We start from the raw sequence: 17,293 nt of genomic DNA on the forward strand, positions 1-17,293 counted from the left end.
CCTGTTATCATTTTCCAACCAAAATACTATTCGACAATACCAAAACTTATTTTGGCTTCACGATTGATTATTTTTTTTATTTACCTTTCCATTTGTAATTCCACGCTTTCATATCAACACTCATTCACATCGCCCGTATATCTTTCTTTCATCAGTCACCCCTCGCTACTTAAGACCCCATCTGTTCAGAACTCCGTAATCACTAGGGAAACTACAAAAGACATTCCCCCTGTGCATAATTTGCCAGGTAAACGGACACACAATTAGGAGCATGCAAACAACGCAGTGAATGTATCAAACCCAATTTAATACACGCCGTGGAAGTAATTGTGTTACTGGCCCATTTAGTCCAAACATTAGAACAATGCGTCTCACGGTGTCGGATAAACAAAATCACCACAACAACCACCTGTGGGTTGGAGAATATGAATGAGGCAGAAACTATGTCGCCCGTCGTCGCGCCATTCATAAATGAGTAGATGCCAAGTTTTGTTAATTGTATTGCTGTTTAAGGGGTCGATAATTTTACTTTCGAGCTAGGTGAGCGGTGCGGTGTTTAGACTAAACAAAATGGTATGAGTTATTTGGTATTGATCAGGAATTGCAGAGCATCTGTGAAGGTGATTGGCGAATCTAATTGCCGTGTTGTAACGGCAGAATATGCATTTGCAACTAATCTTATTCTTTCCGCGAGTTTCTACTATTTAAATGACAAGAGAGACCATGTAGCAGCGCTCCGTGATAAACCTGAACTTGAAAACTGCGAGCTCAAAAAATCCACCTGGTGAGCAAAGAACGAAGATCATGACAGGCCCTCCTATATGTATAGAGGAGGCTCTTAGTCTAACAGTGGACCGTCATAGGCCCTTGCTATTGAAGACTATACAATTTTACGACAGACAAGTTAATGCGTAATAGATATGGTATATAAAAAAAAAACAAATAAAATAGAAAATAAAATAGTTCTATAAACCTGTACACGGAACTCTGAAACCATAATAACCGTGTCGTATAAGTACGCTTTACAATTTCAATCTCCTGAGTGTAGTTCGAGGGTGGCGCGTCAGGGGAGCGGCGGACACGGGAGAGGGGGAGAGGGGGACGGGGGACACTGCACATTGTACTATGGCGACGTCGGATATTGATTTATAACGGGATGCAGCTTCCATCCAGTGCTACGACGTATTAGAACTCTATTTAGGTCATACGAGATGCTATGTTTTATTCAAAGGTGACACCTTTGGACCGATATATATCTTTAACCTCTGGTCAGCTCCTGTTAGTAGTAACTCCTATTATGGCCTATAGCCTCTCTCGCTAAATGGACTAACCAACACAAAAGGATTTTTTCAAATCGCGCCAGTAGTTCCGAAACTCACGAACAAACTTTTCAACTTTAAACATTAGAATAGATTCAAGCGTTTAAGTAGATTTCTCATCAAACATGAGTACTTAATAAACATTTCAAAAATAAATAATACTAGGGTGTATATTCAAGTGCTTAAACCTTCTTTCATTACCTGGAACTATACTGAACTTTGTAATTTTGTACACGTGTACAAATAGACTAGAAGGTACTCAATGCAAAATTTATGGCTTCATTACAACAAAGATTAACTCACTTTAATAAACTAAGAAATAGTCGAAACTATAAGCTGATCCAACAAATCTCGTAGTCGATCTCTTTGACAGAAATACAAAACAACGATAGTCAAATCAAAAATCGATCGCCAACCAAGCATTATGGATATTGGGAATGGTTAAGAATTGCAGCCGTTATATCGATAGCTCCAAGCCACAGCCAACCCTGGACACACGCCAATCATCAACGCCACAATTATGGTACATTGTAAACCAATTTCATAACATTGAGGGGAACACGAGTTAGCATCCCGCACGTTAGAGGTCAACCGTAAAAATTACTTTCATCCTGTTGCATTTGCCAGAATGTCATACAAGGGGAGTAAAAATGAAAGTAGTGTATCCAGTGACCCATATAAAGCCGACGAAAGCAAAACCGAGAGATGTCATTGTAATTAGAACAGCATAATATGAAAGCGTTATTTTTTGCGAAGGTGGTGTTGCTTATGCAATTTCACAGGAAAAGGGCGTGTGGGTGGTTCAGGGGGGAGAACGTTGTACAGTACTTATATAATGGACATCTTCTCCAGGTAATGATGAATCTAAGATATAGTAGGATAGTGTGAGACGCAAGAAGATAATACGTACCTAAAGAGATTCAAATAATGACGAGGCTTCAATTATGGAGATAATGGTAAACAGCAAGATAATGCTCACCCCCAATTACATGGGACCTATAACACAATTGGTGAAAAGTGGGTGTACATTGTATAGTGGCATTACGTGCTGTAATGTGCACCTCTGCCAATTCTTTCATAAAAATGATATTATGATATGGTGATTATATATTGATGCTTATGATAAATAACGCCCATATCCCGGCTGTGGATATTCGTGGGCTGTTGATAATAAAGGAGTCAATATCTTATGGTATCTATACTAGCCACCCGACAACAAACGAGGTGGCGAACAAAAATAGAAGCCATGTTATTTGAGATAAACAGAAACAGTTTTTTTGTTATTGTGTTGAGATTCAACTTCCCAAGGCGACGGAATTTTCTCGCCCTGTTTGGAAACAAGCAACGTTTTGTTTTGACAACATCCCACTAACTACGTCCCCGAGCGGGAACGTCGTAGTCGTACTTATGTTGAAGTGGTACATTGTTTTGACACTCCTCCACGATTAAAAGCTTACTTAAAATAATAGCACTCATATACTCTACTCGTATGTGACAAATAAAGAAATCCACAACTAAAATAAACTTTCATTTCAAAAGTGAGGTAGAGGTTTTTGGATTTTACAAATAATTGAGGTATTGAGTTTTTGAGGTAGATAGCTTGCCTTTGATTAAGTAACGAATAGTAACATGATAAGAATAAAGCCTTTAACAGCCAAGACTAACTTCAATAATACGGCAAAGGACAATCAATGATGATGATGGCAGTTTTACGTGAATTAAGTAAGAAATTCTCAAAGCTACTCTCAGTAGTAGGGCAAAGATGAGTTGTTAATGATAGAAGACTAAATATTAAAGTAATTACTATGCCATCGACAGTTCTAGAACGTTCGAGAACACAAGTACCTATATATTGGACTCACATGCAATGAAGTCCAGCGCGATCGATATGAGTGCATATATTTAGATAACAAGGTTGAGAGAACTGAAGTTCTACAATGCGTTAGAATTGGAAATGAGAATAAAATATAATTCATTGTGAATCCTTAGACAAACAGTATCCAGATACCTGTTTTTGATAGGATATTATGTTCCATTTTCGAAAAGATTTTTTGTACCTAAACATATTGTAAATCTATCGTGTTCTTAATTAACTCTAGAGACGTTTAGCGCCAAAAATGAATCCCCATGTAAGTGCCAAACTGAACTGAATTCAAAATCGAGAGAGCTTTGACCTATTGCGTATAGGTAACTTTTGTGCAACAGCCGACAACCGAACTGTTACCGGTACTAAAATCAATAAACGTGAATAAAATATACGCAGCTCTCCACCTATATTTAGATAAACACTGCAAATGTAATGGCTACAGTTCGCTGAAATGAATAACTAGAATAATCATGGCTCGCTTTTCCAGAAATTTCATTAACTACATATGTACCTATGTACCTATAATAATTTTGAACATCAAAGCCGAAAACTGCTGCCCAAAAGACTATTAGGGAGGTGACATTACTAAAATACCCGTGCTTGGCTGACAAATTGGTTAGCAGTCAGGTTTTCGAAAGTTTAGTGGAACCTAACGGCAGCTTCCTCTAAATATTCCCAAGGAATGGACAGCCATTCGTCAGGTTGGTCATAATTTTGGGACATATTTATCAAAAGTTATGGAAAACATACTTTTAATAGCTAAGTACATAATACGTATTTAAAGCCTTAATTTTTAAGGTTAGAATTGAAGCATCAAAAAGTAGTCAATAATGCACCGTATGCTAAGGTAGAATCAGTCAGCGACAATCGATCGCGTTGTATTTCCAGTTCTAACAAATCGATACATAGTACTTATGTAAGTTTCAACTACACGGGCCTGCGGACGGCGAGCACGGGTAGCTTACCGCCCGACCAGAACCAGACACCCCGACGCCTCAAAGAGCCATTAGACCACCACAGATGGGGCTCAGTAGGGCTGATGTCGACCCGGAGCTGCGGACTGCTGTTACCAGGGCTCTGGCTTGTAAAGCAGAAGTAGGAACGAAGTGGTTTTTAGTCAGTAAGATCCCACGACGATTCAAAGAGCCAGACCACCACAGATGGGGCTCAGTAGGGCTGATGTCGACCCGGAGTTGCGGACTGCTGTTACCAGGGCTCTGGCTTGTAAAGCAGGAGTAGGAACGAGGTGGTTTTTAGTCAGTAAGATCCCACGACGATTCAAAGAGCCTTTAGACCACCACAGATGGGTTTCAGTAAAGGCTGATGCCGACCCGGCGCTGCGGACTGCCTAGCGGATTACTGGGGCTCGAAAAGCAGGATTAGGAACGGGGTGATTTTTAGTCAGTTAGAGTCTAACACTATTCGTAGTCTCGTCCAAAGCGAGAGAAGGACGTGAATGATTTTCCCACTTCACAAAAAAGTTCGTTTCAAACTGCAAGACTGTTACATCGCGTCAAGGTATTACAAAGATGCAATAAAATGTTTTATGCAAACAAATAGTCCTGTACGGAGAATCAAATATCCATATTCTAATTCAGTCACTTGATGTTCCATGTTTATTTTATCAGGAACCACTTAGACTGCTTAACTTAACCACTTCGACTAACTATAAGTACCAGTAAATAGGTCAGTCTTTCAACCTTATTTTATTATAACGTCAGTTAAAACTAATAAACAAAAAATATTCATAACTATGCGGGTATATTGAGGCGATAGTTGAAAAGGAACGCCCCTGGTCCTATTTATCTACCCATTCACTAAGACTTGAAAGATCGTCAAAGACCAGATTGCGGGCAAATTAAAAATGGAAAAAAAGCTTGGTGGAGACAAAATTACTATGGAGCAGCTGATGCCGTACGCTCATTTCGTTTTTAATGATTACTAAAGTAATAATTAATACAAAATATTGGTTGAATAGTTCATGTATGGAGGAAGGTTATAAGCTAAACGCATCAATGTAGTCATCAGAAGTAAAGAGGCGAATGAAACCGCGCAGGAGTAGCTAGTATTACTTTAAAAAGGACACAAAAGCCCTTTCTACGGCTGTCGACCCATTTCTCTCTTTCAAACTACGTTTAAAAGTAGTTTTCCGAGTCATCAACGTCAATTGTAGTACGGAGGCTGCTAAGAAGACCACATTTAGATCACTAGGACATAAGCATCTCTCATTTATACTCTATACTTTTTTTATATTTAAAAGCATCTCTCTTCTACGCTCTATACTTTTTTTAAAATATATAGTTAGAGTTTGTTTGAACGCACTAATCTCCGAAACTATTGGTCCGATTTGAATAATTATTTTTTTGTTGGATAGCGCATTTATCGAGGAAGGCTATGAGCTATTACATCACGCTGTAACCAATAGGAGTCGAGCAGCGGGTAAAACCGCACGGTCGTAGCTAGTACAAGCGCTGAATACCCTGATCGGTTCTCTATTTACAAGGATTAAAAGAGACTGACCTGTGAGACTGATATGACCTTTAAACCTTCAAGAAAAGAGCATACTCCTTTTTAAAAGGCCGGCAACGCACCTGTGACTCCTCTGGTGTTGCGGGTGTCCATGGGCGGCGCTGATCGCTTACCATCGAGTGACTCGTCTGCTTGTTTGCCACCATCTATATAAAAAAATACGAGTATAAAGGTTGACTTACCGATGCCAGCCCACTCGCGTCGAATTATTCTTCTGTCCAGGAAAGTCATGGAGAGCACAGCAACGAATATGATGATAGACCCTCTGAACATTTGGAAGCTGCTCACGTAGGTCAGCGTCAGACCGATGTACATGATCGAGGTTCCAATCTGCGTGGACAAAAGGAAATCGGTGCAGATTTGTAGCAAACGATTATGACTCTATATTTATGAGGTTTGTTATCCTCTGGTATTAAATCCATTAAGTAACAAAGAGGTTTGAATTCCTAAATATCCATTCGCATGGTGGCATTAAATCCATTCAATGGTACACAAGACAAAGAGATAAAATAACTAGATGTATTTTAGAGGAATTCCTAAATAGTTCCTTCAATTTACATTTTAAGTATCATTCTCATGTCACTCTCCTCTACTCAAAAGTTGGTGTAGTTTCGAAGATATCTCGATTTGAAACAGCGTGACGTCACTCCTATGTACATGTTATAGTATGTAGGTAGAAATGACGTTTTTGCCCCCTTTCCTAAACTTTCATTCATTTTTTCTAAGTAGTTATGTTATAGGACAAAATAAAAATACGTGTCTAATATTTTTTCATTCCCTAACTAATGGACTAAATAGATTTTTAATTTTCATACTTAACATCATCCCTATTAGATATCTATATATTAATACGTGATGCAAAAACTATGGACCCCTTTTTACGAAAATTGCGCGGACGTAGGAGCATAAAATTTGGTACACTTATAGTTTATGTGTAGGAGAAGTGGAGAACGCGAATATTTTTCATTTTTGAAGAGATCCCGCGAGATCGGGAACTATGTGGTTAAAACCAAAAATTTGCCGGAAGTCACTATTCCACGCGAACGAAGTCGCGGGCAAAAGCTAGTCAATAAATAAAACATTACACACACATGCATAGTATCTGATCGTATTTGACAAAACGTCAAAATCGACAGACATTGCGATGATATTCTCACGTCTCATATGAATAGAGTTTTCTTGTTCATGATGCGCCGGGGAATATATTAATTTGAATTTAACAAAACTAATAGCAATTCGTTAAATAAAAATTATCCTTGAACGTATGTTAAGTGGTATTGTAAATTAAATCGTATATGGTCGAATTTCGACCACTAGGCGACCACTAGTAACATTCAATTACGCATGTCAAACATTATCAGTATTATTTTTATTCAAACTATCTTCTCGAAAGTTGGAATAGATTAATAGATGTAATAAAACATATTAGCATACATGTCGCTAGACTTTCGCCAAGTACCTACGAATACATTTTACATCTTTTTTATTTTTCAATCTAAATTCTTTAAGACAATTCGCATAAGCTTGAGGCAAAAGAAGCGAACTGTAATTATATTTTATCCACTACTATGAATTTTAAACATTAATTCGCTTTGCGGTGTACCTACACAAAAAAGAACATTACACTAGGTAATATATCAATCCAAAGCTAGCCTCGATATTTCTAGAATGACCTGAGTTCGTCTAGTTCAATGAACATCGAAGTATGGTCTGCGCAGATGCAATTATTGATTTCTTTGCAGCCGTTTGTCTTCGTACGAGTAGCCGAGTAGGTCTACATTACGGTATGACCTACATAAACCTTACTTCTACTCAATTCGACGGCCATTTTAAGTCAAATATTCCATACCTTATTATATTCATAGCAGATGTAATGGTGATAGGTTTAAACACCTTAATATTTAACTATATTAGTGGGGAGGTCTCTCCTTCTCGGGTTTGACCCGGTGAAAATGAGCACCGCGTCCCGCGACCCGCAGGAAAAACGGTGCCCATTGCCCCCTACTAATTATTAATTTATAGCTCTCTTCCTTCCTTAACTATATTATATTATATATCATATATTTGTTAAGTGTTACTAGTCTTATTACTTTTACTGTACTAATGTAACATATGATTGTTAATTGTTCCTAAATAAATAAATAAATATTCATGCATGTATACTGCTTTATACATATAAAATTGTTTACATTTAAATTAGCCCCCTTACTAAATCAAAAATCAATACAAAACATAGATACATATCTTGTAAAGCCATCTCATGTCAAAACCACCATTCACTTTCGATGAAACTCCAAACTACTACAAATAACGTATCCACTATCACCGAAATTCCATCATGTCATACGTCATTTACGTACTACTAACCTGTGGCGGGCGTACAATGGAGCGGCCTATAACTTTCATGAATGGTACGAAAACGCAAACATTACATTCAACAGGTCCTTACGTACGTTTTGTCATCGGCTTAAGGAACACGAGACGCCAGCGTTTCGCAACAGCCTGTAGATTTTATTCTATCGTACGTAGCTAAGATCACAATGTCCACAGTTGACTTTTCAACCTTATTGCTCAGAGCATAAAAGCCAAAATTCTTAGTGCAAACTTTGTTTAGCATTTATTATGTTACCATGGCATCGATGACCTTTCCGTAAACATGTTTGTGTTTTATCAACAAGCGATACGGAGCGTGCAATGGAAAGTGATAATTGAATACATTTTATTTAATATGATAGGTTCTTATCAGAGTGTCTGTACTCAGAAATGCTCAGAATGTATGAATGTCAAGTTAATAATTAATTACACAGATCTTCCGTACATTTTGCTTTGATACCCGTACTTTCATTCGCATTGGATATCGCATAACAGATTCGAATACTGTTCTTGTTACTAAAACTAATTACCTACATGCGAAAGAATCTACTTCAAACAAACTGAAATACCTTTAAAATTATTTGTCATAATTATGGTGATCAGAATTAATTACGCATGGCCTAAGTATTTACTGTGAGTGCGATGCTGTGTACAAGAAATCGATTGTATGAGCTACCGAACTACGATAGAGTATACGAGTTACCGATAAGAAAATTGTATCAAAACAAAGGAAATCCACTTGAAATACATAAAGATAAACATTCAAAACAATATAAACACGTACCTAGACAACGTACGAGATATCCAATATCTATAGGTTTACCTGCCTTCTGTGATATAACGACAATACCAAATAAAATTTTCCTTTTACGTTACATATCTATAAGTATACTAATCTCCGGAACTATTGGTTCGATTCGAATAATTCTTTTTGGGTCGGATAGTCCATTTATCGAGGAAGGCTATAGGCTATGAAACATAATGCTACGGTCAATGGGAGCCGAGCAGCTGTTAAAACCGTGCGGGAGTAGCTAGTACTGGAAAATTTCCGTATCAACCTACGAAATTTCCTTAATCTAAAATATTTTCCATTAATTGACTGTTGGTCGAGTGGTCGCAAATTTTCTGTCGAACGAGGGGTCTTGTGTTCGATTTCCAGGTCGGGCAAAGTATTAATGGGCTTTTTTCGGTTTTTCAAAATATCTCAGCAGTAATACGGAGTCTAGAATTGTGCCCAGTATATGCAATGCCCCTATTACATGTGACTTATAACAGAAATGGTGAAAAGTGAGTGAACATTGTGTAGCGGCATAATGTGCCGTAATATGCACCTCTACTTACCTCTTCGGGGATAAAAAGCGTAACGTGCATTAATTCACTAGAGTATCTAAAAATAAAGGCTACTTCATTAATTTAATAACATTAAACGGATATTTTAACTAGGCAAGTCATCTAGTTTCAAGCCACGCTCGAGGTATATAGACTATTCATGAGCAGCTTTGTGTGGTCCACGACTCAGCTCACGACGCGCAGTCAAGAACGTCAAGTTACCTTAACAGTTAAAGCTCTTAATCTAGCAACAGATTTTCAAGAACAATTAATTTAATCTCAGTATTTTGTAAAATACAGTCATCCATGACTTTCTAAGAGGGAGTCTCAGACCCTTACTGACCAAAACCCACCTCGTTCCTACTCCTACTTTTCGAGTCGGAGCCCCGGTAAACCCGATACGTAGTCTGTAGCTCCGGATCAGGTTTATAAAATACTTAAGAGTCCTGTACCCTTAGTACAAGTTTGCCTTACGTTAGACGAAAATGAAACGAGAGGGTTCGGCGTTCTGATTGGTTGGTTCATTCGCGCTGGCCAATCAGAGCGCCAAACGCAGTTCTCGTTTCGTTTTCGTTCAACGTGAGCAAACTCATACTAATGGTACTGTAATGAGAAGCGTTATGAACGTAAGCGCATACGCAGAGGTACAGTGAGTAGTTGTACAATGGCAGTCACTCAAACATGTAAGAACATAAAACTTTAATCGTCATTTCCTCCTGATTAAAAACTCGTCTACTTTATAATTAGCATAATATTTCGATGAAAGAAAATCGTCAGCTGGTTATAAAGAAAGATATTACTCGTCATCAGCTGATAACACAAATGTTAATGAACTTTAATGTACACAATACAATTTAATAGCGGTACATAAGGAATTCTTATACTAAGAAGTACTGCATTACGGAATCATAACTTAGGTGATTGTCAGAGAGCTACATAAAACTCTTCAGAGCAAAGAAAAAGAAGTTCTTGAAGAGAAAACTGAGATAAACATCAGTCGGAAAACTCCGAAACTAATTAAGTTGTTGACGTTGAAGGTAGCCAACAATTTTTATTATGGAATAGGTGGCAAACGTGCGGACGAGTCACCTGATGATAAGCGATCAGCGCCGCCCATGAACAACCGCAACACCAGGAGTCACAGTTGCGTTTCCGGCCGAAAAAGGAGTAACTATGTTCTTTTCTTGAAGGAATTAAAATTGATGGTGGATAACGCAGAGGATATTTATCATTGGGAAGATAGAATAACATTTTATAACCTATAGCATAACGTTTTACAAACTCGAACTTAATCAAACAAACATATCTGACTAATCATTATAGTCTTGTAATGTTATATGGCAACTACGACAAAATTGTGTAGGAGTTGTCGAAAATCGCAATCGAGTCTAAGCTACAGGAATATTTCCAAATTAATATCCCATTAATACTTTGCCAGGCCGATATTTAGGCTTAGTCAACCCACTCGACCTCAAGAGAGTCAAACATAAATAAATATCCGAAAGATAATACGCGTGGTTAAGATAAATATTGATATTTATTTTGCTCCGAGCACAATCACCGCGAATCGCCGATAGCAACCAATTAGAAACACCGAATTATCTCGAACAAAGTCAATGGGTACATTAGGAGTATCATGGCACACATAAACAATCCTAGCTGATATCTGTTACTTATCTATTATAGAAATAGAAATAGCTAATTGTTTTTCTTTTTTCGTGAAACGTGATATTCGAACTAATCGGATAATTGAGGTCTTCTTGTGTTTATATTCTGGAGTAAATAAGATCTATCTGATACACTACGTCGCTTAAGAACAGGGTACGGAGTTAAAATGCCACAAAAATGAGTAACTACTCGGAGCTATATTGTCCACCATTTTTCTCAAGATTGAACCCCGTCAAAGCGAAAGACTCAGGTAGAGTTTTAGTCTAGTGGCGGGTTGGGGCATTTATTCATCATTTTATTTATTGAGATTCAAAAGAACTGAGGTTTACATATAAAACCGGACCGTGATGAGCATTTTAGATTAAATAAATAGTCTGTGTGACTTAAAGCAGTGCGGCGAATACAACTTACTAACACAGAGAAAAGAATCCACGCATATAAAGACCAACCCGGATGAATTTCGAAGAAGAGAAAGAGATCAGCACATAGCAGCCTTTTCGGTATCGTGACGTAATTAATTGCCAATAGATATCACCGTTTATCAAATAGACGAGGGACAGAATATCCAAATTCCCACGTAAAAAGCTATATAGGCTAAAAAATGTCTCGTAATTGTCATAGAGCCTGAATAAAAATATCAAAATCAGTGACAAGAAAGCTTAGCGCAATTTTAGTATACATTTCGTAGTTTGGATACAGTTTTTCGAATAATTAGTATTCCTCAGTTGTTCCTCTCACTCATTCTAAGAAGCACACGTGATTTGTTTTTTTAATCAGGCAGTGAGGTACATAAAGTAGTTTTGAGTAGAATTTAACGTTAGATATTAGAACATTAGAAATTAACGCATAGCATAGTATTCACTTACCAAATCAAACATTGCGGCCGGCATAAGGATGAACGGGTTGAAGTTCTGATTGCCATTGGTAAGAGCATGTCCTCCAGTATTCTTCGTCTTGAAGTAGATCAGCTTGAAAGTCAGCAAGCACATCATCTCCCCGAGAAACATGGCAGCCGCCTATTTCGGTGCAAAATAACACCAACATGTAGATAAAGTTACAAAATAGCATACCCTAATAGGGATGGAAATACTGTAACTAAATCTAGAACTGAAGCCTTTATAGTTTGTTTTGAAACTGTACATTTGAATTAATTGGGTCGCTCTGTGCAACTTTGTCCCATGCAATTTCAATGGAACAAAGTTAGAAGTTTGAAACTCATTTGGAAATAGCACTAACACAGAGTTCCATTCTGCATTCACTGAATTGTAAATTTAATTTCGTGATCACATTTTCAAGTTAAAATGCATAATATGTATGACTATTTTAAAATAAACAAGGAAACCTATTAGGTTCACATTGGTTTTATAAACAGAAAATAGCACAAAAGTATGTACATACCTGAAGGAACGGATGTTCGAATACTCGTATCTGTCCATCGGAACCCTTGGCTTCCAATTTATCAGCCCATTTGGTACTCAGTGAATTAATGGACCCCGTAACTACTAGCATAGCAGCTAGGAACTTCTGATAAGCTGTCCAGGCCATCCTGAGAAAAGAGACCTTGTGTAAATATAAAACATGAATTGTGTCAATGCACTTCAATCCATTAACCTATTGCCCTGCGCTCTGATTGGGTGTGATTGTCATCACATCGCATCAAGAGAGTGAGGGGACTGATTGCACCTATATTGCATGTATAGTAGGTATGTATCCATGCATATTATAATGCTATGATATTTCGTGCATGATAGCCAGTTTAATTGACTCGCTATCATGATTGCATCTATCATAAAAAGTTGCATAAAAATAATAGTTCTAAAGTATATCATAGAATATAATAAATATGTTATGTGTGTCTTTTCAATATAAATAAAAAGACTGTAATAAATATCGCTGTTACTTTAGTTTTGGTATTGTGTGGATTGAGAGCACACATGAGAGTTTATGACTCATTTATTGTCGGTTATTGTTCTCACACAAATTTGCTCACTACATTGTTTATCAATCAGAGATAGTGAGTCTGGTTTTGGTAATGATTTTAATTTTAAAATGCTCTCTGACAATGCTAATGCTGATTTATGTGTGTTACAATACTGAAGTTTTTTTAGTTTACTTAATTGTAAATATAATGTTGTAGAATTGTTTTAATACAGTTGCTTACAGGGTTGAATATTGGCTGATAGCTATTATGTTAGATAGGTCTTTATCTCCTTTGATTATTTTTCATTTGTAGACTGCACAGTTAGCACGGTGGCTGGATAACCAACTGTTGTGTAACATATAGTGGGTTTGACTCCCGCATGGAGCAACTCTTGGTGAGATCCACAAATTATTGTTCTGGGTCTGGGTCCTGGGTGTCATTTGTATGTGAAATTACATGTATGCAAATGCACCCACGACACAGGATAAAATCCTAATAAAGGGGCAATGATTTTTAAAAAATGATTTATTTTGGATGTACATTCATTTATATTTTTAAAGCAATAGCAATAATGGAATTACTCTTTAAAATGAAATAGGCGAATAAATTATCTATAGAGAATGGTAAATTATGACTAACACAGATGCATTATTTATAATGTACCTACAGACATAGCTTGAAATAATAGCAGTTAATGAGAGAAAAGAGTTTGAATTACAAAATTGAATTGGAGGGAACATTGAATAATAATTAGATCGTTTTATTTCATTTTTATGTGATTGAAGGTTGTTTTTAACTGCCTGCTATTATTAATAAAATACATTTAAAATGGTAGATATATTTTTGCAAAATGATAGTTTTAGTTTAGGTGGTAAGTATGTAATATGTTGTAGATAATTATCTTATTGAGTAAGTACCTAGTTAGAATGCAACTTTGACCTCTATTAAGTCTCCTTTAAAGTGTATCGTAATCTCGTCAGGAGATATTTCGATACATTAGAGCAAATTGATAGGATCACAAAGTACCTATTAGAAATTAATGTTTTACAATAAGAAAGTTTTTAAATAAGATAAACAGATTTTTAAGCCACTTTGGCACTCACTCTGGCCATATATACCTTTATTTCTTTTTGGCAAATGATGCAGATTTAAAAGCCGACACGAAACTATAGAAATTAATCAGAATACTGTCAAGTCATTGTATTATATTTAAGAAGAAACAAATGACAGCGTAATTCTAGTGTTTTTGACAACAAAAGAATAACAATGACAGAAAGTTTCTCTTGTAAACAAAAATACGGTAATTTGGTAACGTAATACTTGGCTGCTTTTTGGATTTTTACATTATTCTTACCTGGATTTTTGTGTCCTTTGGGTTCAGAATTTTAACACACACAACGACACTATACAAAGGGTGTTAATTAAATTAAAACAAGTAATTAAAAATGGACTAGAACATAAGTTAGCGACAAGCAACAAGGCCAACAAGACAATGACTTTACTAGTTCGGCGACTCGCGACTTCGGCTGCTTTCGCGTTACTTCATCTGACATTAGAATGACGTAAACGTAATGCCACGATCGAGTGTTGCCAAGTAACATTGCAGTAAATAAAAATATGGCGTCTCGAAGGGAACCAATGTAACCATGGCGACTAAGACTTTGTAAGTAAGTATGTACAGAGAGTTCCGAAAGCAAGATTTTATATGGATATGAACTTTTTATTTACAAGAAATTAAATTGAGTAATACGTCGTACATATTTTTGAATTAGTCTATTATGTACGTAAGTAGTCGTTCGATAACGATGAACAGTGCCAATTAAGAAATCAAAATAAACTTATCGATATTTTTTAAGATAGAATTTATTTTGGATACTGCTCTACAAATAAATATATAGTTTACAGCAAGTTATAAGTATTTTTTCTTATGCGCCTATAGAAATTGTCGTTGCAATTGGTCTTACTACCTAGTTACACACTTAGGGAGAATAATTTAAAATATCACAAGTGGAATTGGAAAAAAGCGGATTAAACGTAGAAAATGTTCAAGGCAAGCATCTCATTTACGTACCTAATTTTTTGGCGTCATCGCCACTCCTTGGACAGCTGCGTACGCGCATCTCGAGACTGGGGTCCTTTGTAACTTGGCACTAGGTACTTAACCAGTTTGCCTTAGGGATAACGTGGGGATAACTCTGAACTGTGGTATTACATATTATATAGAATCCTTTTACTTTTCAACTATTTTTTGGGTATTTTCTAGTAGCTAAATGTTGTTTGTTGTAACTAAAAATTCAATCTAACTGAGCAGGTAACATAAAAATATCTAAAAAAAAAAATATCTAGTAGTTGGCTTACAAAGTCAAAAGGATTTTTACTACCTATAATAAAATTACTGACTGAAAATTACAAAAATTAAAATTCTATCCTTTCTGTAGTATATAGTTCGGTAGTTCTTCCCAATTCCCGATTCCCCAACAATCCTTAAGCTCCTAACCCCTAAAAGGCTAGGAACACACTTGTAACGCCATTAGTATTTATGTGTCCATGGGCGGCGGCGATTGCTTACCATCAGATTGTCCGATATTTGCTTTACTATCCCATATAAAAAGTACAGATTTATCAGACTCCTGCGGCTCAGTCTTTGTGAATGTGTAGTCCTTTACCTGGCTTGTACGATAAGAATTTATTTTCCTTAATAAGTGGTAAATTTTTATGCCAAAATTTTATCTCTATTGGGTTGTAAATATGCAGATGGATTAGTGAAACCGGCCGTAGTTTAACTCCAGACTGCACTTCATCAAGTGCATCATTGGTTTCAATTGTGCATCATTATATAGCAATTGACTTATAAAGATTACTCAACACGTCCTGGATAGAGATCTATCTTCTGTTAAACCTTAGTCCCCTTACAGACGTTGACCCTTGGGTCTTTAAACTAAAATTAACTGGATGCGGCATTATGTCAGAAACGAAATAGTTGTTCCAAGATTGTTTATATTGTTTCAAGAGATATGTCTTTCTCATGAGAACGAGGAGATATCCCTTCTTTCTTATTTCAGGTTGACCTAAGGTGTAACCATAGTCGTCGCTCCAACCCGGCTATTAACCAGCAGATTGAAGACGTTAGGTAGACTATGACAACCAAATACCTAAGTTCATACTTTTTGATAATTTACTGTCTTTACTTTAATAGTCGGTCTGCCATCGGGTTTATAGAGTGAGACAACAGAAAGTAGGATCTACACCTGTATCCTCCTCACGCCCCAGCCGCCGCATACACTCCGGGCGTCGGGGATGCATCTCCGGCCATAATATCTGCGGACGGCGAGCGTAGTGCCGCCCGGTAGAACCAGAGTTGAACTTGCCACCGCGAAAAACCACCACAGATCTAGAGGCTGATGCCTTATCCGGAGCTGCGGACAACGTAAGGTTACCTATTTTTGCTCCCAGAGAAGGAACGGGGTGGTTTTTTCAGTAGAGTCTGACACTATAGTCATTAGGCGGGAGAAATTTTTTATTTATCGACTTAAAAAAATAAATAAATAAAAAAACACCTGTGTTTGCGCATACACTTGTGCACTATAATATCTCCTGCGTAGTGGGGTAGTCTAGTTGAACTTGCCACCACGATAAAAATCAATCTAGAGGTTTTATTTAGTGAGATAACTAGCTATTTTTGTCCCAGAATTACTATTTTTTAGGTACCTATAGTCATTACAATTTTTAATTTATTGGCTTATTAAAATACCACGATTACAAAATACCCACCTAAATGATTAAGTGTGTATTTTGAACTACCTAGGCAGCTACCTTTTCCAGAACGGTGTAGATTATTTGTAATATCTTTGCAAATTAGTTGCAAATATGTATTGTGGTGTGCACAATGAAAGCTATTCTGTATATTAAAGACCACATTTTAAGACATTACAAGAGTGTATGTTAAGTGTTTAACATTTAATAAGTAAGTACCTACCCAAGTGTGATTATTATGTGTAGGATCAGATTAATATTTGACTAATGGAAAATGAAACACCAATTATTATTACATTTTTATTAATTTTTATGACATCAAAAAGCCGGGACAGGGTGGCACCACAATAAGCTTTAAAATAATAGGTATCTTAATTTTAACACACTTTATCTTGAATGTTTCTATTGCAGCAACTTCAACTCCAAGGATATATTATGATGTACTTCGGTTTCTTCGTGTCTGTTTTTCTACTTCTTCTAAAGTTTCGTTGATGATAAGTCTTTCTAGTGCTGTTCATAAGTGAGTTAGGGAAA

The 17,293-nt window shown here is 36.7% G+C and overlaps 1 protein-coding gene across 1 annotated transcript in view; it reads right to left on the reverse strand.

Moving 5' to 3' along the window:
• The window catches only part of LOC118268783 (solute carrier family 35 member F6), a 30,364-nt gene extending 15,809 nt beyond the window's left edge, over positions 1-14,555 (reverse strand). Inside the window, exons 1-4 of the mRNA XM_035583485.2 lie at positions 14,361-14,555; positions 12,484-12,631; positions 11,952-12,101; positions 5,898-6,045 (exon numbers count right to left, since the gene is read on the reverse strand). Coding sequence (XP_035439378.1) covers positions 5,898-6,045; positions 11,952-12,101; positions 12,484-12,630 — 445 coding nt within the window. The 5' untranslated portion in view covers position 12,631; positions 14,361-14,555. The remainder of the gene's footprint in view (positions 1-5,897; positions 6,046-11,951; positions 12,102-12,483; positions 12,632-14,360) is intronic.
• Positions 14,556-17,293: the final 2,738 nt, after the last annotated feature.

Source organism: Spodoptera frugiperda, chromosome 25 (genome assembly GCF_023101765.2).
Source record: "Spodoptera frugiperda isolate SF20-4 chromosome 25, AGI-APGP_CSIRO_Sfru_2.0, whole genome shotgun sequence".
Taxonomy (NCBI): domain Eukaryota; kingdom Metazoa; phylum Arthropoda; class Insecta; order Lepidoptera; family Noctuidae; genus Spodoptera; species Spodoptera frugiperda.